Here is a 22755-nt window from a genome sequence, read left to right on the forward strand (position 1 = left end):
GGCATGAGTTGATGCATCACAGGTCATATGTACCAGCTATGCTGGAAAATAATGGACATAAACCTATGAATTCAACAGCAATTTTTTTTAATTTCCACTTCCACTTTGTTTTATGATCAGTAATGCAAATAGAGATCCTTACATCAACTTAACAATGGCAGGAAATGTCCATAGTAATTAATTATCTTAAGTAGGCCTTCAACTCTTGTCATACTAAGATCTTCTTTCAATATCTACTTTATAAGTAAAATAGACCTTGCTCAGCAATATTCTGGCATTTCAGAATCTAAATCCTGTTTCCAGGTTTTCTGATCATACAAAACTACGTAGGTGGGAAGAAGGTGGACCAAAACCTTAACTGTTTACTCACTTCTACAGATGCTGCCTGACCTGCTGAGTTCCTCCAGCATTTTGTGTGTGTTGCTTAGGTGGGAACTGGAGTAGGGATGGGATATAAAGAAGCTTCAAGGAGAGGCAGACAAGCTGAGTGAGTAGGCACAACACAGAAAAGCAATGTTCAAAGAAACCAAAAAATTCTTGTGGACAAACTCAACATACAAGAGCAGTACAAACAAGAGAAAATCTGCTGATGGTGGAAATCCAAGCAACGCACACAAAATGCTAGAGGAACTCAGCAGGCCAGGCAACATCTATGGAAAAAAAGTACAATGTTTCCTGGCCTGCTGAGTTCCTCCAGCATTTTGCATGAGATACAAGAGCAGCAAGTAGTTAGGAACACGAGTGGAATGTTGGCCATCATTGTAAGACAATTTGAGAACAGGATAAAATATCTTACTGCAAAAATTGTGTACCATTTTGGCCTCCAATCCAAAATAGGATATGTATGCATTAATTTACTACACTGCTTCCAGAAATGGTGGATTTGTCATATGAAGAAAGACTGAGTAAACAAGGCTTTTATTCTCTAGAGTTCAAAAGAATGGGAGATCACATTGAAACTAAAAAAAACTTCAAAGACTTGAAAGGGTGGATACAGGGAAGATGTTTGCCTCAGCTGAAGAGTCAAGAAACAGGGATGGGGGGTGGTGGGGGAGGCACAGTCTCTCAATGTAGGCCATAAACGCAAGGGATCCTGCAGATGCTGGCAATCCAGAGCAACAGCTTCTAGATGTGTCCTCCTTCCCCTCCTCCCACCTCCTTATTCTGACATCTTCCCCCTCTTGATCCATTTTCACATGAAATATGCCTTCTTGATGCTCCCTATATTCTTGATCTACCTTTCCAGATAAATGTTGAATCATATTTGGTAAATCTGATCAATTCATTACAACAGGGCATTGAGATAGTACAAAACAAAAACAGAATCAAGTGCAGATTAAGGTGCCAGAGAGTACAGAGAAAGTATAAAGTCGTAACATGGTAGATCAAGTTCATTTTATCGTACTATATAAACATTCAATAATTTTATGATAAAAGTTTATTCAAAGACAATTTATTCTCAAAGTACATGTCACTATGTACTACCCTGAGATTCATTTTATTTCAAGCATTCACAGTAGAATAAAGAACTACAAGAGGACAATAATAATAATAATAAATAGTAGATAAATAATACTGAAAATATGAGTTGTAGTGTCCTTAAAAGAGGATCCATTGATTGTGGAATCAGTTCATTGCTGAGATGAGTGAAGTTATCCATGCTGATTCAAGAGCCCAATGATTTAGGAATATTAATTGTTCCTGAAACTGATGATATGGTACCTAAGGCTCCTCCACCTCCTTCCCAATGGCAGCAGCAATGGCCTGGAGGGTAGATGTTGTTAATGATGGATGCATCTTTCTTGTAGGAGCACTCATTGTAGATTTGCTCCATGGTGGGGAGGGCTTTGGGCTTTATCCACTACTTTTTATAGGCTTTTCCTTTTTTGGGCTTTGGTGTTTCCATACCAGGTCATCATGATGGCATTGAACCTTGAGCCTTGTGGTAAATGATGTACTGTCCTCAGGAAACGTGCTTGAAGTTCATACTCTCCGGCACTAATGTTTGTGTTTGGGGACAGTGCCAGTATTTATTGCTGAACACTGCTTTAATTTTTTGCCTTATCCTGATCTCTTGGTAAACGAATGAGATGGTAAATACTGTGAAGACTTGTAGATGGAGCAGGATCTCCTATTAGCCCCCTATTTTAATTCCACTTCCCATTCCTATTCTGATATGTCAATCCATGGCCTCCTCTATTGTCGCGATGAAACCACACTCATGTTGGAGGAACAACACCTTATATTCCTCCAACCTGATGGTACGAACATCGATTTCTCAAACTTCCGGTAATGCCACTCTCCCCCTCACCATTCCCCATCCCCTTTACCCTCTCTCACCTAATCCTCTTACCTGCCATTTCCTCCCTCTGGTGTTCCTTCCCCTTTTTCTTTCTTCCATGGCCTTCTGTTCCCTCCTATGAGAACATCCCCTTCTCTAGCCCTGTATCTCTTTCACTAATCAACTTCCCAGCTCTTTACTTCATCCCTCCCCCCTCCCAGTTTCACTGATCACTTCTGTTTCTCTCTGCCCTCCCACCTTTTAAATCTACTCCTCATCTTTTTTTTTCTCCAGACCAGCCAAAGGGTCTCGGTCTGTAACGTCGACGTTGACTACTTTTTTCCATAGATGTTGCCTGGCCTGCTGAGTTTCTCCAGTATTTTGTGTGTGTGGCTTGGATTCCCAGCATCTGCAGATTTTCTCTCGCTAGTGATTTGAAGACCTGTGCTCCTCTGAGCTGAGTCAACAAATCATCAAAGATGAGGAATATCTGTTTACATTCTCTGTTGATTATTACCTTATAATGCCTTGTAATCCTAATGATGTCTTCTGTCACCACCACAGAAAAGGTAAGAACACACAATCAGAAAAGTAGCTCAATGGCTCCTGTTTCCAGTTTGTCTCTTTAGTTCTGTCTCAACTTCTTCCTTCATATTGTAAGCTACAGGTCATGCTCTGGAAAGGTTAAAGGAATCTTTGCTTTCATTCCCTGGAATTTCTGCATTCATCATAAAACACCTCAGGACACTTGTCGTGTATTGCTGATACAGACAGTCCCTTCATTTTCTTTACTTCTCCCTCCAATCTAACCATATCTTTGAAAGCCAGTTTTGATTGATCAAAATGGATTCTTGGCTTGAAACAAACAGAGAAGGAGCTTTACCTCACACTCTGTCATTCTCGATTAAATTTCACACATCCCTATCACCTGAAGTCCTTTCCCATTGTAGATACAAATGAAGACAGATGGTTCCTTGAGCACCCTTGTGCCATCAGGTCTTAATAATAAAATTTTCCTCAGACATAATCAATATCACAGCACCAATGGCAAGTTTCATTGACATTGGAATGCTCTGTCCTTCAGAGTGCACTGATGTATGGAAAAGTTTTGTTGTCTATTAACAGAGTGAATAATCTATAACATCCACCTAACTTATTTTAATCATTGCAAAACTGAACTGATGCAACCATCAAAGACTTAATCATGAAATTCATCATGGTCTAAATAAACAATGTTGCTCAACAATTCCAACAGAAAGAGCCCGATAACCTCACATTCAGCAATAGTTATTCTTGAAACTATCATGGATAGCTTTCACTTATCTTCATTACATCTCAGTCTTTCAATGGGTCTTTCACGTGTGAATTGTAAATGACATTAATCTCATTGTCAACAGCCACATGCTGTCAAGCTTGCAGCCATTATTTATTATCCACTCATCTCGTCGAGGGTGTGGATAAAAGTAGAATTGTGGTAGTCACACACCCAGGTCCTAGTGCTCAAAGTTTAATCACAAAACATTCATGAACGAGACAAACAATCTGTTGGAATAATTTTTCATTTGAATAACAGTTTGAAATAGATATGTAATTCATTTTGTGAATACCTCTTCCAATTTTTGTTTGCAATAGTTGCTCAAGAGAAATTGCTAATTCTATATCTTAATCCAAAGTCAAAGTCATCATCACTTTCCAGCTATTTTGCCTTGGGCAAACTACATTATTGACCGAAACATCATCGCAGGTGAAATAAATAATAAAATGTCAACACTTAGCTTGACATTGGACATAGCTGCTGGAATTCAAAGGACTTTTAACACACAAAGATGCATTTGAGGTTCGTGATTCACAAGCTGACCACCTTATGATTTGGGTTGGAACATCACTCCAAGATCTTTATACATGAGTATAGGCAAGTACCAATAAAACAGATAGATTTTAAACATCTCCAAATAATCTAAAGTGATTTTCTGTCTGCAAGCACTCATATGCAGATGCCTAGCAAGGAAACTGCTCTAAGGACTTTTAGTAACCATCAGGGTTGAGGTTAGCATAAGCTGGTACAGCACAACACAAGTTGCTTTGGAATTATTTGACCACACCAGTAGAAAACATAAACCATAAGACGTTTAGGAGCAGAATTAGGGCATTTGGCCTATCGAGTCTGCTCTGCCATCCATCATGGTTGATTTATTATCCCTCTCAACTGTTTTTTCCCTATAACCTTTGAAGTCCTGGTTAATAAAAGACCTAAAATATACCAACCGACTTCCACAGATTCACCACCCTCTGGCTAAAGAAGACTTTCTTCTTCTCTGTTTTAAATGGACTCTCCTCAATTTTGAGGTTGTGCCCTCTGGTCCTAGCCTTCCCCACTATAGGAAACTTCCTCTCCACATCCACTGGCCAAAACTTTCAATAGTTGATAGATTTCAATGATATTCCCTCCTCATTCTTCTAAACTCCACTGAGTGCAGGCGCAGAGCCATCAAACGTGTTATCTTTTGCAGTTATTCTCAAACAGCGCCTACAAAGTGAACATAGTAAAAAGAAACCTAATCACGAAGTGCTTGTCAATTACAAAATGAAGCTAAGGACTAACAATACTTCTGCAGCATAATAGGAATTTTGACTTGCAACTTGTTTGTGCATGACACAGAGAGCATTCAGAGGGCATATGGATGACATTAGTCTATGAGCAACACCCAGTTGGTGGTTCCTATGTGAAAGTGAATCATAGAAATGTAATTAACACTCTGTACAAACTATATAAAAAAAAACAAATCTTAACAGCAGGAACATGGTTTATATCTGTGCTGCTTAAAGGGACATCAATAATTTGCATGTGTATTTGGGAGCCAGAGTTAAGCACACATTTCACAGGCAAGATACGTAATGGGATTTACTACAAATCTTTATCCTGTTCAAAATGGAAACATTCGATCCTGCGTGTTCAAGAGAGAAGGAGAAAAGCTGAAGCCAAAAGACAATTTGCTTAAGAAATTCAAAGGCGGAAGGGCAAAAGCACTTTGAGAAACACAATATATCTTCAAATGTTTTCTAGAAGCCACACCCCCTCCTTCAACTATCCAAGGAATAAAGTGCTTAGAGGCTAAATTTAGCAAGTGACAAATAAGTATACAAATCCAAAACCTATGAATTAGGAGCAGCTGTAGAACTGTTGTCCCTTCAAGCCTAATTTGCTATTTAATAAGATCATGACCACTCTTGTTGGAACATCAATCACACATCCATATCTACCCACAGTTGCCTTGCTTTGCTTATCAAACCTCTAGCTGCCTCTACTTTGAAAGACTGAAAAACTTCCCTCTCCTTAAGGAAGAGAGTTCCACAGGTTCCCAGGATATATTATCATTGGAGGTAGTTCATTTAAGGATTACTAAGTTGATCCCAGGTAATGAGGGATTTTATAATGAGGAAAGTTGTAATGAGTTGGGTCTGTGCTCATTGGAATTTAGATGAGAGACAATCTTACCAAAATTTGTAAGGTTCTATAATATATAATGTATGTAAGGACAGTCTAGGACCAAAGAGAATCATCTAAGAATAAAGACGTCTCCATTTAAGAGTTGAAATGAAGAAGAATTTCTTCTGCCAAAGGGGTGTGAGTCTGTGGATTTCCTTGAGCAGAAAAATATCCTTGAATGTATTTAAAGCTGTGATAGATTTTTATATCAATGGGGTATCTGATGACAGAGAGGAAAATGTCCACAAGGGGGAAGTTGAATCAGCAGTTGTTTTACTAAATGTTCAATAGGCTTCGACTGAATGACCCTATAAACTCACAACCATTAAAAGAAAATCTTTTGTCTCATATCTATCTTAAGTGGGTGACCTCTTATTTTTAAAACAATGGCTTTTGTTTCTAGATTCACTTCAAGAGAACCATCCTCCACATAACCATCCTGTCAAGACACATCAAGATCTTGTGTGTTTCAATTCAGCCCACTCCTACTCTTCAAAAGGTGACAAATATTTCATTGCCTACAGCCAAATGCCTGGACAAATCACCTGTCTAGGTGAAGGCAAACATCATTCTGAGCCTCAATCTTAGGACCATTACATTTTTTTAGCTTGAAGCTCACTATTGTCTTCATTCATCAGAATCAGACTTTAATCGCCAAGTACCTATGCACATACAAGGAATTTACTTCCAGCAGATGTTGTCTCTCTGCTCATAACAATAAAATGATAAATGATAAAATGATAAAATGGATGTTTTCTAGACGAGGAATGTAGAATGCATTGCTTTTTACTTGACTATGGAGCAGAATGAATCATGCCCATAACATTCAACAACAGACTCTCCTCATGGACTCTTTGGGCCCTACAAGTGAACTTAGACATTTTACTGAGCTTCAAAGGCTATTCAAGAGTGATAGAACATATAATGATCTACCATTTATCTAACAAGTGTGACAATGCCTTCCTTCTCAGGCAGTGTATTGTGCCTGCCATACATAGGCACCTCGTAAGTAGAATGGATGCCCTATAGAGAGGAAAGATCTCTTGATCTCCTCATACTGGGCACCTTACTCAAGTGTGGCCTTCTGGTCTTGTTATAGTTTCAAAAAACAGCCTACAGAGAGCCTAGAGGAGAGTGCCTTCAGGGTCCTGAGCAACAGAAGCCATTCCGTAAGATCTTGCCATCACAGGAACTTTAAGTGGCATGATACCACTAACACCTAATAATGGTCATCACAAGGCACTTGATGACTATTGTAATACTTGTCTTCATTATTATTCATGCTATACCTTATTCATGATGTTTGGAGTATAGCTAAATCTACAACACATTTACATCATCTCCAAGTTGTAGACAAGTAGATTAAGTATACCTCCCAAACTCAAAATCTCCATTGTCTAGGAAACTGTGAGCAATTGTAAGGGACTTTCAGTTCCTTATGGATTCCTTTCATTGTGAGCAGTTTTAGGCCCTTATCTAAGAAAGAATGTACTGGCAATGGAGAGGGTCCAGAAAAGATTCATGAGAATGATCAAGGGAATTAAAAGGTTAAAATATGAGGAGAGTTTGAAGGCTCCAGACCTGTACTCATTGGAGTTTAGAAAAATGAGGGGTAATCTCATGGAAACATATTGAATACTGAAAGGCCAATATAGAGCAGACGTGAGGAGTGTGTTTCTTATAATGGTGGAGTCTAGCACCAGAGGGCACAGCCCCAGAGCAGAAGAATGTCCCTTTAGAATAAAGATGAGGAGGAATATTTTTAGAAAGAGAGTGGCGAAACTCTGGAATTCATTGCCACAAAAGGCCATGGAGGCTAAGGCCTTGGGGATATTTAAAGCAGAGGTTGATATGTTCTTAATTAGTAAGGAAGTCAAAGGTTACAGAAGAAGGCAGGAGAATAGGTCTGACAGGGATAATAAATTAGATATGATGAAATAATGGATCAACTCAATGGTCCAAATGGCCTAATTCTTCCCTTATGTCTAATTGTCTTATGGTCACACACCAGCCTGGAAATGTACTGCAACTTCTCCATTGTTCAGACTTGCCTACTAACAATGCTAATGGGAAGTACTTTTCCTCAATGTTTCAAGTTGCTGGAGCACTAGCTGTTAGGTTGAGCAATAAATGTCAATTTTGCCAACAACTCCTATACCTTATACCATCCTGCAGATCCAAGATGCAGCCTGGAGGTGAAACAACCTCTTCTTCATCATCATCTCTCTTTATCTCTTTGAAGTAACAATGAATGCTGATATTGATAAGGCTACATTTCAACCATAACAACAATTTTGTTGAATTCCAAATAAGGTGGTATAGTCATAGTTTGTCTATTTATAAACCATACCTAAGTGAACACCATCAGAAATCTGTGGTATTATTCAGATAAGTTTCAGTAAACCAATATGAACAGAAAATGTTTCAAGATCAGTTCCCCTTTAAAATATCAGATTGTGCCACAGATTTTTGTACATGACACCAGGAATCTGTTGATTGCTTGTGACTATTTTTGCTGATGACTTCATTGAGGTGTTGACTTGGAAGAGTTACTCAAGGCACTGCTGCAAAGAAGCTGAAGCATTCTGAGCTAATGACTATATTCAAAAAGTACATTCAAACAGAAAGGCAGGAAGGAATAAAGCATATTCATGATTATAAACACAAGAGACTCTGCAGAGGGTGAATATCTTGAACAACACACCTAACAGGCTACAGGAATTCAGTAAGTCTGCCACAAAAGGCAGGATCTTCCAATGGTTACCCATTTCAGTTTGATTTCCATTTCACATTCTGACATACCTGTCCATGGCCTCCTCTATTGCCATGATGAGGCCAAAGTCAGGTTGGACGAGGAACACCTCAAATTCTGGTTGCCTAGCTTCCAGCCTGATAGCATGACAGTTGAATTCTCTAATTTCCTGTAATGTATGACCCCCTCCCTCCTCTCTTTTACCATTGCTCATTCTGGGTGGAGTTCGAAGACCAGGGATCTATGAGTCTGGAGGCTAAAGCCTGAAGGTTGAGCAATCTTAGGTTGACACCTGTGAGTTGGGGCCAGGGTCTAGAGGTTGGAAGCCTCTGTGTGTCTGAGAGTTAAGGGCCAAGGACTGGTGGTCAAAGGTCTGGAGTTGTGGGTCTGTCTATGCGTGAGTGCATGGGTGGGAGGGTGATAGAAGGGCTGGTTTTGCTGTGTTGCTCTGATGAAGATGATGGGCATGCTTTGTTAGTGCTACAATGTGTGGCAATTCTTGTGAACATCCCCCTCCCCCACCACAGCACATCCTGAGGCAGTGCTGGTTGTTAACACAAACACCAGAATTCACTGTATGTTTCAATATGCATGTGATAAATAAATGAATTTTAACTTTAATCTTAAACTGAATCTGGTTATTCCTTCTCCTCTCACCTTCCCATCACCTCTTTCTGATGTTCTTCCTACTCCCTTTTCTTTCATGGCTCACTGTCCTCTCCTATTAGATTTCTTCTTCTTTAACTCTATACCTCTTCCACCTAGCTCCTCCCAGCTTCCTGCTTCCTCCCCAGTCCTACATTTACCCACCTTTCCCCTCCCTTGGTTTCATCTATCACTCCCCAGTTTGCACTCCTTTCCCTCCACCCATCTTCTTTTTCTGATTTCTGCCCCTTTCCTTTCCAGTCCTGATGAAGGGTCTTGGCCCGAAATATCAACTATTTATTCCCCTCTGACTTGCTGAATTCCTCCAGCATTCTGTGTACTTTGCTCATGTTAATGATTGTCTTTTATCACTGGTGGATTATGTATAAAAAATGATGGATAGTGACAAGTGCTGTCTAGCATTAGTAATGTTGATGTAGCTTGATATGAAAATACTGCTCTTACTCTGTGAGACTTTTGCTCAATAGACTCATTAAATATTCTTGAGAACTTACAAATAAAACAGATTTTTCACCTCAGTTCTCAGATTCAGTTGGGGAATGATGGAATATCACAGCTTAAAGTTGGAGTTGTCCTGGGTCAATTCACACATACAAGCTATTGTTTTCACCTATTCAATGTACCAGTTGACATTTGATGATACATTTACATTTTTAAGCAATTCCACCACCCCAAGGTGAATCTGCCACATGAATGCAACAGACTACAAATTAGTCAGGTAGAAGCCAACCACCACATCTAAATAGCATGTGCACAGTCAATCCAGAGCAGTGTAGTATTACTCCAAAATCTTACACATTAACCATGTCCTTAGAAATAGAGCTTTCAGGGAAATGAGTACCTGGATAATCCTCGGAGACGTGAACTGAATAAGACACCCTGTTGAGGAGATAAACAGCAATAATTAGAATTTATATTTGAAAATAGACATATCAATCAATCAAGTTATTATCAATTATTTTCATTGATTTCCATGATCACTAACCAAAATAACAGCATTTTGTCATTGTTTGAAAAAAATGCGCAGCTGAGAATTTGGCACTTGCTGGTTTTGTGTGGTTTGCACATAAGGGTTTTTTTTGTACATGAGGATGTGATAGCAATCTGTTCCTGGATGTTTAGGATAGTAACCTAGTCGCTATTAGGTGCCACCATTCACCACAGAGTGGTCGTTGTTTGCTCAGTATCAGTATTATGGTTAATGATGTCTAAAGCAGCACACTGCACATTTGTCCCACAGCTGCTGAAATTAGAGCCTTTGTGGAAAGTCTGTACATTCATTACTCACGTGCAAGCCATAAAGCAGGGGCATATTACAGAGAGTTACTGAAAAAGACAGAAATTTTAGATTCTACACTGCCACATTGATGACATGCACACAGCATCTCCCAGCCTCAAATTCAATAGCAGGATACTGTTATATAATGTACCAGAGCTCCCTTCGGTGAAAAGCTTCCTTTTTTTAAACAACCATTTGTAACCTGCATGTTGCAAGTGTAGGTCTGTTGATCAGTCCAATTCACAGTGGCTTGTGGTCACTTGCAGCATGACAGCTGAGTGGGACATCACATTGCTTGTTGGAAGCAACAAGTTTCTCTTGCTCTCTGACACCATATTGCGACAGACATGGAAAGTAATGTCCCAGCAGTGAAGGCAGCAACTGCATGGTAGTTACAAACTCTGAATTGAGGGGCTGAGAGAACCTGCTGAGCTCCTGTTTCAGCACAAGGACAATTATATTTAATGCCACTGCATTACTTTTCATATATCTTTGACTTTTTTTTCAATTGAAAAAATAACTTTTCAACTAAAGCAGTGCATGTTATCATTTACTAATGTGGACAATTCAATTTATATTTGCTTGCATATTCCTTCAGACGTCCCTTATTTTGATCTAATCTATCTACTTTTGAACTCTTTTCACAATATTTATATGCCGAGGCATATGAACTATTAATATATTTTGCCCAAACAGTCTTGACCAAATAAATTTTCTTCCGAGAGCCATTTTGTAAAGGAAGTTACACCTTAATTCCCAAAGTTTGTTTCCTTTCCATTATAGATTATACTCACAATTACAGTATATGAAATAATTGAATCTTAATTTCCATGTGAAATTGATGGGTTATTAAATGAACACCAGCTTAGTGGAAAGAACACCCAAACGCAATATGAGCAAAATGAGGCCATCTGTTCCCCAAACCTGTCCTGCCATTCAATATGATTATTGTTGACCTCCCCGAGGCTCCAACTCCTCTTCCACACTGTCATCAATTCCACAATCTTTCAGGCATGTATATATCCCCCTTTTAACTACCTTGAGTGAAATATCCTTCACAAACATCCTGGGTAAAGAATCCCAGAGATTCACCATCCTCTTTTAGAATAAAAATTCCTGTGTGACTCAGTTTTAAATGATCACCTCCTTTCCTTGCAACCATGTCCCCTTATCTGAGGCACTTTCATTAGTGGAAACACCTCAATATCTACCTCTGTCATGCCCCCATACATGTTTCAATAAAATCACCTCTCAATCTTCCAAACTCAAGCAAATGTACTTCATACAACTTCAGTAGCTTTCATGAAAGGATAACCCTCTTATCCCAGGTATTAACCAGTCAATCTCTTTTGGATTGTCTCCAATAAAATTATATCCATTCTTAAGCAAGGGGACAAAAACTACAGATGGTATTCCAGGTGAACCCAATAAAATTCTGCATAATTGTAACAATATTTCCTGATTTCCAAACTCAAATCCCCTAGCAATAAAGGCCCGTAAGCCTTTTGTCTTAATAACTACTTACATAGCCTTCATGCTAACTATTGTGTTTAATACACAAGAACGTCTATATTCCATTGTATTGCTTGCAACCTCTCTCCATTTAGATAATAATCTGCCTTTTGATTCAGTTTACAAAGTTTATCACTTTACACTTAATAAATCAAAATTCTATTTGCCAAATTTCCACCCACTCACTCTACTTATTCATCTATTGTTGCAGAATCCCAGTAATTTCACTGCAGCATGACTGGTTACCTATTTAGGTGTTACGAGTCAACATGGACATGTACTATTAATTCCCAAATCTCACTCTCCAGACGTTGCAAAATCCTCTTAGCTATCATTTTCCTGTTGCTATAAACATAGATTGTTTTGCTGTTTGTTTTGACATTACTTGCTAATATTCTCTCATAATTGACTTTCTCCCATTTTATTAGCTTTTTTAATGTTTTGCTACTGGTTCAATAAATGTCCTGAATTTTCAGATCTACCAGGAGCTTGAACGCTCTAGTTTTTGATTTAGTATTTTGTCTGACCTCCTTTGTTGTTTCATCTCTCTCATAGAATCCCTCTTTCTAATTAGGATAATATTTCTACCTAAACTTTATATAATAGCTGTTTAAATATCTACCATTGCTCATCTACTAATATATTCTTTTGCCTATATTTCCTGTTAATTTATGCTAATTCTTAATTCAAACTTTGCATTTTCCCATACTTAAAATGAAGAAATGGGTTTTGAATTCAAAGTGTTCACCCTCAAACCATATCCAGAATTCTACATGTTGTGACCATTATTTCCAAAAGGAAATCACAACATATGTGAGTGATGATAAACCTGATCCTGATATGGGCCTCCATTGTGGACTGATAGTGGGATGGGAGCAGGGAGAGGGGCATCATTGTTGGGAAAAGGGGAAAGGAGAGAGAAGGGAGTGGGAAGCACCAGAGAGACATTCTGTAATGACCAATAAACTGATTGTTTGGAGTTAGATAACCTTGCCTGGTGTCACAGGGCTGGATGTGTCTGCATCCACACCATCCCCAACCTCTATATTCCTTCGCTGCCACCTGTCCCACACCCCTACCGCACCATTGGCATTTCACCTCTGCCATTCCCAACATCCTTTGCTCCCACTAAATTCACAAACTCATTCTCCACTCCATGTTTTCAAACATACCCTTGGTATATACACTTGCCTAAAACTTCTGCATGGTACTGTGATGTATAAAAGTAAAGCACATTCAGAGTTTTATTTTAATCACACAACAGTCCAAGTATATAGCAAACAATCATTGTGTCATCAGCTCTATAAACAAATTATTAGTATTTGTCTGTTATGGAATATTTGGGATATAAACAGAGACAATCAAAATTGAAAGCCTGAGACCCTGAACAAGAACTTATGGTAGTAACAGTGCAATTTAACTGTGCTAAAACCATTAGTAAGCACTGGTGTGTCTCCTGCTACCTGATTAATTAAAACATATTGACTTTCAGTATCAAACACAAGAAAATCAGCAGATGTTGAAAATCTAAAACAACACACCAAAAATGCTGGAGGAACTCAGCAGACCAGGCAGCATCTATGGAAAAGGGTAAACAGCTGGCATTTCAGGCCAACACACTTCGTTAGGAAGGGTCTGATGAAGGGTCTTGGCCTAAAACGTCGACTATTTACTCTTTTACTTCAACTTTCAATATGATCAAGAGCACAAGTGAGAGATCTCTCACAACAGGTTGTACCAACTTCATTTAAACCATGTTCACTCTAGTTTATGTTTTCAATTGGCAAGTCCACCACACAAGACTGATTCCATACAACATTTGATAATCATATATACCAGTCTGGAGGTAGGCTAACCATAATGAGACCTTGCCTACCTCACTTGCTGAACCATTTTCATAAGTTGACTAATTAATGTGTATGTTGTGAGACTGCTAGTAAGGAGAGGCTGATGATAGATAAAATTTACAATCAACAGGATGAGTTGTGATGTAAAAAGGGCGACAGACACAAAAGGGGTGATAAATAAAGGACTGAAGGTGTTATATATAAATGCACGCAGTACACTGAATAAGGTTGATGAACTAGTAGCATGGTTACAGATTGTTACGTAAGATGTTATGGGCATTACTGAATTGTGGCTGAAAGAAGATTATAGCTGGGAGCTTAACATCAAAGTATACATATTTTATCCAAAGGGCAGGCAGGTACGCAAAGGGAGTGGGGTGTCTCTGTTGGTAAAAGAACTGAAATCAAACCATTAGGAAGAGTTAATATAGCATCAGGTGCAGAACCTTTGTGGATAGAGTTAAGAAACTCCAAGGGTAAAAAGACCTGGATGGGAGTTATATACAGACCCCCAAACAGTCGTAAAGATGTGGTCTGCAAATTACAATGGGAGATAGAAAATGCATGTCAGAAGGGAAATTTATGATAGTCATAGGGGATTTCAATATGCATATTGATTGGGAAAATCAGGTTTGCATTGGTCCCAAGAGGGGGAATTGTAGGATGTTGACAAGATGGATTTTTAGTGTAGTTCATGGTCGAGTCCCCTAGAGATCAGCAATTCTATATTGGCTGTTGTACAATGAGTCAGAATTGATTAGAGAGCTAATGGTAAAGGAACCCTTAGGGGTAAATGATCATAATATCATCAAATTCATACTGTAGTTTGAGAAGGAGAAGTTGAAGTCAGATGTATCAGTATTACAGCGGAGCAAAGGGAGGAGCTGGCCAAAATTGATTGGGAGGGAACACTAGAAGGGATGGTAGTAAAGCAGCATTGGCTAGAGTTTCTAGGAGCACGTTGAAAAGAATAGGATAGATACATACCAAAGAAGAAGTAGTATTCTAAAGGCAGGATGATGCAACTGTGGCTGACAAGAGAAGTCAAAGCCAACATAAAAGCCAAAGAGAGGGCATATCTTAGAGCAAAAAAGTGTGAAGTTAGAGGATCACAAGGCTTTTAAAAACCAACAGAAGGCAACTAAAAATTCATAAGGAAGGATGGAATAGGAAGGCAAGCTAGACAACATTAAAAGAGGATATCAAACATTTCTTCAGATATATAAAGTACAAAACAGAGGCAAGAGTAGACATCAAACCACTGGGAAATGATGCTGGAGAAATAGTAATGGAGGACACGGAAATGGCGGATTAACGGAATAAGTATTTGTAACAGTCTTCACCGTGGAAAACACTAGCTGTATGCCAGAAGTTCAAGGGTTTTGGGGGCAGATGTTTGTGAAATTGCCATTAATAGGAAGAAGGTGCATAGAAAACTGAAAGGTATGAAGGTAGGTAAGTCACCTGGACCAGGTGGCTTATACTCAAGGTTCTAAATGAGGTGCCTGAAGAGATTTTGGAGGCATTAGTAATGATTTCTCAAGAATCAATAGATTCAGGCATGGTTCCAGAGGACTGGAAAATTGCAAATGTCACTCCACTCAAGAAGGCAGAGAGGCAGAAGAAAGGAAATAATAATCCTGTTAGTCTGACCTCAGTGGTTGGGAAGATTTTGGAGTTGATTTCTCTTGAAGGCTTAAGTCAGCAAGGTTTCCTCAAGGGAAAATGTTGTCTGACAAACTTGTTGGAATTTGTTGAAGAAATAGCAAAGCAGGAGAGACAAAAAAGAATAGGTTGATGTTGTGAACTTTGACTTTCAGAAGGCCTTTGACAAGGTGCCACATTTGAGGCTGTTTAACAAGTTAAGAGCCTATGGTTTTACAGGGAATAGACTAGCACGGATAGAGCATTGGCTGATTGGCTGAAGGCAAAGAGTGAGAATAAAAGGAGCATTTTCTGGTTGAATGCCGGTGACTAGTGGTGTTCCACGGGGATCTCTGTTGGGACCATGGCTTTTTATGTTACATGTCAATGATCTGGATGATGGACTTGTTGGCTTTGTGGCCAAGTCTGCAGACAATATAAAGTTAGATGCAGGGACAGATAGTTTTGAGGAATCAGAGAGGCTACAGAAGGACTTAGACAGATTAGGAGAATGGGTAAAGGAATGGCAGATGGTATACGGTGTCAGGAAATATGTGGTCATGCACTTTGGTAGAAGAAATAAACATGTAGACAATTTTCTAAATGGAAAGAAAGTTGAAGAATCTGAGGTGCAAAAGGACTTGAGAGTGCTCGTGCAGAATCCCTAGAGGTTAATTTGCAGTGGTGAGGAATGTAAATGCAATGTTAGCATTCTTTTAGTGAGGACTAGAATATAAAAGTAAGAATGTAATGCTGAGGCTGTATAAGGTGCTGGTGAAGCCTCACTTAAGAGTATTGTGAGCAGTTTTTGCCCCCTTATCTAGGAAATGATGTCATGATATTGGAGTGGGTTCAAGGAAGGTTCAAAAAATGATTCTAAAATTGAATGGATTATCATATGAGGAGCATTTGATGGCTCTGGGTTTGCACTGACTGGAATTCAGAACTATGAGGGGTGATCTCATTGAAACCTAGGGAATGTTGGAATGCTGAAAGGCCTTGATAGAGTGGATGTGGACAGGATGTTTCCTCTGGTGGGGGAATCGAAGACCAGAGAATACAGCCTCAGGTTAGAAGGATGAACATTTAAAATGGAGATGATGAGGAATTTCTTTCAGCCAGAGTGTGGTGAATCTGTGAAATATGCTACACTAGGTGGCTGTGGAGGCCAAGTCATTGGATATTTTTAAGGTAGAGTTTGATGGATTCTTGATTGGTCAGAGCATGAAGGGATCCGGGAGAAGGAATGAGATTGGGACTAAGAGGGAAATGGATCAGCCATGATGAAATGGAAGTGCGGACTTGGTGGGCCAAATGGCCCAACAATGCTCCTACATCTTATGGTCTAAAATAATCAGCTCAGAGCCATGATAGGGAGCTATGACAGCTACTAGATTTATATTAATGCTAAGAGAAAAATCTGCAGCACAGCAAGCCGTATCTCTAGAGAGCTGAGAAGTTTTTATTTCAAATTGCACATTTTTTATTGTTTTTATTCTCTAGATAGCTCCACAATCAGCCAATTCCACACCTTGCACACTACATCTCTTGCATCTCATTCCTAGCCCAAATGGAGCTCTCCTACTGCAGGTCTAAAAGATCAGAAACAGAATGGATGGTTTGATATGTGCCTGATTTGCTGCCATTGATGAAAAATAAGGAGATCAAAGAGATTTCACTTGTTCCCAAAGTGGTCTCTAAGAATGTTGTCAGAGATGAAATTCATCAAAATTCTCAGGAAGCAATAGAAATCCACAGAATTCTACAAATTCCTGTAAATACATTTTCAGTTATGTCACAAATAGGGGCACAGAATACTTTATCTTACCAATTAATTCCATCATCAAGTTAGCGAGTCCTATGTCTTGTGCTCTAAGAACAAGGGCATAGTTTTAAGATAATAGGCAAGAGTACTATTTTCCAGTAGAAGTGGTAGGGGCAGGTTCGGTATTGTCATTTAAAGCAAAATTGGATAGGTGCATGGACAAGAAAGGAATGAAGGGTTATGGGCTGAGTGTGGGTCAGTGGGATTAGGTGAGAGTAAGCATTCGGCACAGACAAGAAGGGCCGAGATGGCCTGTTTCCGTGCTGTAATTGTTATATGGTTATATGGTTACTAAAAGGGATGACATGCACATTGCTGAGGTCCTGAGACAACAAGAAGAACAAAAGGATAGATGAAATCCTTTGAGAATATTTCAAAAGCTTCCTTAAAAAATATGATATTCACTATTCTTCATGGAAATCGCTGGTCAATACCTCTCAAGGTGGAGATGGAGCCTCAGAGAAAGCAAAGAGAATGCAAGCATGTGGAATCCCAGATAAAAATATCAAAAGGAGTGCACAACATTTATTACTACCTACCCAGACGACCATCACCTCACCAGAACCTCACCAAGGCAGAGTCTATAAATTAATTTCACACTGGTCTCATCAGCCACCTCACAACTCATTGGGCTGCAGTAGATGTAAGCCATTATCAACCGACTGATTGCTCAAAATCATGAAAAAGATAACAAATGCATCAGTTCATTTCCTCCCTAACCACAAAAAACAAATGTAATGACATTTATAAACTAAGGTAAATTTATTAAACCATTAACATAAAACTAACATTTCAATTGTAATACTTAACCATTCTCGGCCTCTGCAACACATACCAGCAAAACTGTTATAATAGCTAAGATCAAGGACAATAAAGATAAACAAGATGATGACGATGAAGGTGACGAGAGGTATTAGCATATGTTTCTCCTTTATTATCTAAGATGCTGATGTTGGATTGAAGATGGTAATCGGGAGAGAAAAGTAACACAGATGCTCCTGGAGGATAGTCTTGCAGCTTTTACTTATCTGTTCCCATTGCACTTGAGTGAGATATTTCACATCATCTACAGCACAGAATAATCAATTTGTTCCAACTGAACTGAAACACTTTCACATAAGCCACGCTCTATGAGCCTTCATTTAACAACAAACGCATTAATTTCTGTTTTGCTTATCTCCATTTACTTATTTAGTGTCCACTTATATGTGGACACATAACTGTTCTTTATGGTAATATATTTCACATTTTAGTGCCATTTAGGTAAGAATGAGTTTCGCAAATTCATTATTAGAATTTGATATTTTGATGTTCTTAGAAATGGAAACTTTCTGTATCTAATCTTGCCATGAGTTTTCAAAACCCTTATCAACAAATCCTTCTGTTTACATAACTCATTTACCATGTGTTACTTCTACCTCTGATCAACGTTCAATTTTCCAGAGAATTACCTCTGACATGTACCATCTTCTCTATTAAATATGTTCTTGTGGTTTTGATTACTCTTCCTCTCTATTACAGGTTGAGTACCCCTCATCTGGAATTCCAAAATCCAAAAACTTCCGAAATCCAAAATATTTTGAGTGCTGACATGACATGACATGAAGGATCCCAGGAGATGCGCAGGTCTCTGTGCACCACAGAGAGTTCTGAGAAGAGACCTCACATATGTAATGAAAAGAATTTAATAAAAAATAGATAAACACTCCATAAAGTGAAAAATGAAGATCTCGATCATATATTGAAAAAGTGGTTACGTCATTGTCAGAGTGAACATAAGCTGCTCGAGACTATGTTGATCATGAATCAAGCAAAGGTGCATCACAGCAAACTGCAAATGGATGGTAACTGTTTCATGCATAAAATTATTTAAAATATTCCATAAAACTGGCACCTCCATTGTTGTTGCCGTGGAACAGGCAGCTGTATGAAACCAATGGCGGATATGGAAACAATCACCTTACTGGAAACCAGTAATAAATGCAGTTGGAGGTCATCATTCAATTCTGACAGTCTGTGGAGGACCCAGATACCTCATGTCAGACAGTGCTCTGAAGGCGAACTGTTCACCCCATGAGCGTCACACCAGCTATTCATAAGCTGTATACGTAATCCCATCACCAAAGGTATCTCATAATATAGGTCAAACATGAGGAAATCTTCAGATGCTAGAAATTCAAACAACACACACAAAATGCTGGGTTCCACCAGCATTTTGTGCAAGTTGTCATAATATAGGTACAAATATTCCACAATCCGAACTACTTCTGCTCAAGCATTTTGGATAAGGGATGCAGAACTAGTAGTTTCTCCTTCTCCTGCTGATAATGCATAGATCATAAATGTGTCTAATTGTCCAGATCCAAGCTAACCTAGATTCCATATAAATTGCACATAGCTGTTTTACTTCTCAGTTGCATAGTTCTAAAAATAAAGTTCAGAGTTTGGTTTGCATTTTATACCATTATTAAACAGCTTACAAATATTTGTGATTTATATATCATTTTCTTTTCATGGCCGGTATAATTGTCCATTCCTAATTCACCTCGAAGGTAAGTAAGAGGGTAGTTGATTATTAACCACATTGTTGTTGGGCTGTAATCAAGTCACTTTTTATTGTCATTTCGACTATAACTGCTGGTACAGTACACAGTAAAAATAAAACAATGTTTTTCAGGACCATGGTGCTACATGAAACAATACATAAACTACACTGAACTATGTAAAAAGAACACAGAAGAAAAAAACTACACTAGACTACAGACCTACCCAGGACTGCATAAAGTGAACAAAACAGTGCAAGGTATTGCAATAAATAATAAACAAGACAATAGGCACAGTAGAGGGCAGTAAGTTGGTGTCAGTTCAGACTTTGGGTATTGAAGAGTCTGATGGCTTGGGGGAAGAAAGTGTTACATAATCTGGTCATGACAGCCCGAATGCTTCAGTGCCTTTTCCCAGATGGCAGGAGGGAGAAGCATTTGTATGAGGGGTGTGTGTGGTCCTTCATAATGTTGTTTGCTTTGCGGATGCAGCATGTAAATATCTGTAATGGCGGGAAGAGAGACCCCGATGATCTTCTCAGCTGACCTCACTATCCGCTGCAGGGTCCTATGATCCGAGATACTGCAATTTCTGAACCAGGCAGTGACGCAGCTGCTCAGGATGCTCTCAATACAACCCCGGTAGAATGTGATGAGGATGGGGGTGTGGGGGATGGACTTTTCTCAGCCTTTGCAGAAAGTAAAGACGCTGCTGGGCTTTTTTTGCTATGAAGCTGGTATTGAGGTACCAGGTGAGATTCTCAGTGAGGTGAACACCAAGAAATTTGGTGCTCTTAACGATCTCCACTGAGGAGCTGTCGATGTTCAGCGGAGAGTGGTCGCCCCATGCCCTCCTGAAGTCAACAACCATCTCTTTTGTTTCGTTCACGTTCAGAGACAGGTTGTTGACTCTGCACCAGTTCGTTAGCTGCCGCACCTCCTCTCTGTATTGCTGACTCATTGTTCTTGCTGATGAGACCCACCACGGTCGTGTCATCAGTGAACTTGATGATGTGGTTTGAGCTGTGTGTTGCAGCACAGTCGTGGGTCAGCAGAGTGAACAGCAATGGACTGAGCACACAGCCCTGGGGGGCCCCTGTGCTCAGTGTGATGGTGTTGGAGATGCTGCCTCCGATCTGGACTGACTGAGGTCTCCCAGTCAAGAAGTCTAGTATCTAGTTGTAAGGGGAGGTGTTCAGGCCCAGTAGGCTCAGCTTTCCAGTCAGTTTCTGAGGGATGATTGTGTTGATTGCTGAACTGAAGTCTATGAACAGCATTCGAACGTATGTGTCTTTTTTGTCCAGGTGGGTTAGGGCCAAGTGGAGGGCATGGCGTCATCTATTGAACGGTTGGATGATACACGAACTGCAGGGGGTCCAGTGAGGGGGGCAGCAGGGTCTTGATGTGCCTCATGACGAGCCTCTCGAAACACTTCATGATGATGGATGTGAGTGCAATGGGATGGTAGTCACTGAGGCAGGACCCTGAAGACTTCTTCGGCACGGGGATGATGGTGGCAGCCTTGAAGCACGTAGGCCAAAGGATGGTTGACTTCTTTCCCTCAAAGTACATTCATAAAACATGGGATTTTATGACAATCTAGTAACCATTACTAACTCCAGTTATTTAATTTCAGAATATTTAAATCAACTATATTAAAATCTCCAAGCTGTCCTGCTGGGATTTGAACCCATGTCTCCAGATCATTCGTCTAGCCACATGAATTACCAGCTGCTGTTCCTTCTGAACATCTACGCAAGCATAAATATATACCTTTCTTCTGTACTGTATCTGTATCCACACCTGCAAGCATAAATACCTTTATTCTTCCATTGTAATTCTTAACAAAATGCACCATTTCACAGTTAGTCCTTATGATATTAATTTGGTAATTATATGTCTATTCTATCAGATTGCTTCAGTTAACCAATGCCCTACTCTATTTTACTGCATTTTTCTTTCCATTACCTTTTTTCTTTCTATGCTCTGACAATAATAAAGTCCATTATGCTCATGATGCCCAGAGGTAAATTGGATGTGCGACATGACATCTGTTGGCTAATAAACATTAATGGGAATAGTGAGCGTTAGTTAGAGGATGTGACATCTACTGATAGAAATAAAGTGCACTCAGCCCAGTGCATTCATCTGGAAAGAGGGTCCACCCTCGTGCTGCCTGCTGGCTGTAACTTGAGAGACTACAGATTTCACATGGACTGACACTGAGAAGTCTTTCCTCTCACTGAAGATATCAATAGAATGGGTTGGCATTTGAATCTACAATAGCATTACTTCAAAAATTACTTCAAGAGTAGACAGTTGCTCTGCTTTGATTAAAGATTGGATTACAAAATTCCAGTTAAACTTTGGACGCTAAAGGATGAGTTAAAGAACACTGAGAGGAGTTTGCCTGTGATGTCTGGTGTATCACTATATGAGCCATCACATCAATCTGTTGATGATAATGGCCCCAGTAGAAGTGTGACTGAATGCAAATTGCTTTGTGCTATTATCTCTTGCAACAACTGTACATTCTGTTACCCAGCCTTATGACTCAGAGGGAAGTCCATTTAACACTCCAGACAAGGTATGTTTCCAGAGTTGAATTTAACAGCAGCTCTCTTCTCAAAATAACCATAACTGGGGATCATATTATTGCCTGGATCATGTGGTATTTGTACCACATGATTCCAATCATCTCAAATGGTACAATTGCTCAAATTCCACCTGGGAAGTATATTAGGACAAGAGAAAGAAAACCATGATTCACTATGTTTCTTTAGGGAGGGAAATCTTCCATCCTTACCCAGCCTAGCCAAGTGTGGGTTGACTCTGAAATGCTCTGGAATATACAATAAATGCTGGTCTCTACACATGACTTAAGTGAATTAATGCAAACACAATTATTTAGGGACAGAA

At 39.4% G+C, this 22755-nt stretch overlaps 1 protein-coding gene across 2 annotated transcripts in view; it reads right to left on the bottom strand.

Annotated features, from left to right (window-relative positions):
* The window catches only part of parp8 (poly (ADP-ribose) polymerase family, member 8), a 369781-nt gene that overhangs the window by 221974 nt on the left and 125052 nt on the right, over positions 1–22755 (bottom strand). For both annotated transcript variants that reach the window (XM_059989438.1, XM_059989439.1), the window contains exon 3: positions 10028–10065. In XM_059989438.1, the coding sequence (XP_059845421.1) occupies positions 10028–10065 (38 nt within the window). The remainder of the gene's footprint in view (positions 1–10027; positions 10066–22755) is intronic.

The sequence above is a fragment of the Hypanus sabinus genome, chromosome 14 (genome assembly GCF_030144855.1).
Source record: "Hypanus sabinus isolate sHypSab1 chromosome 14, sHypSab1.hap1, whole genome shotgun sequence".
In the NCBI taxonomy this organism is placed as follows: Eukaryota; Metazoa; Chordata; class Chondrichthyes; order Myliobatiformes; family Dasyatidae; genus Hypanus; species Hypanus sabinus.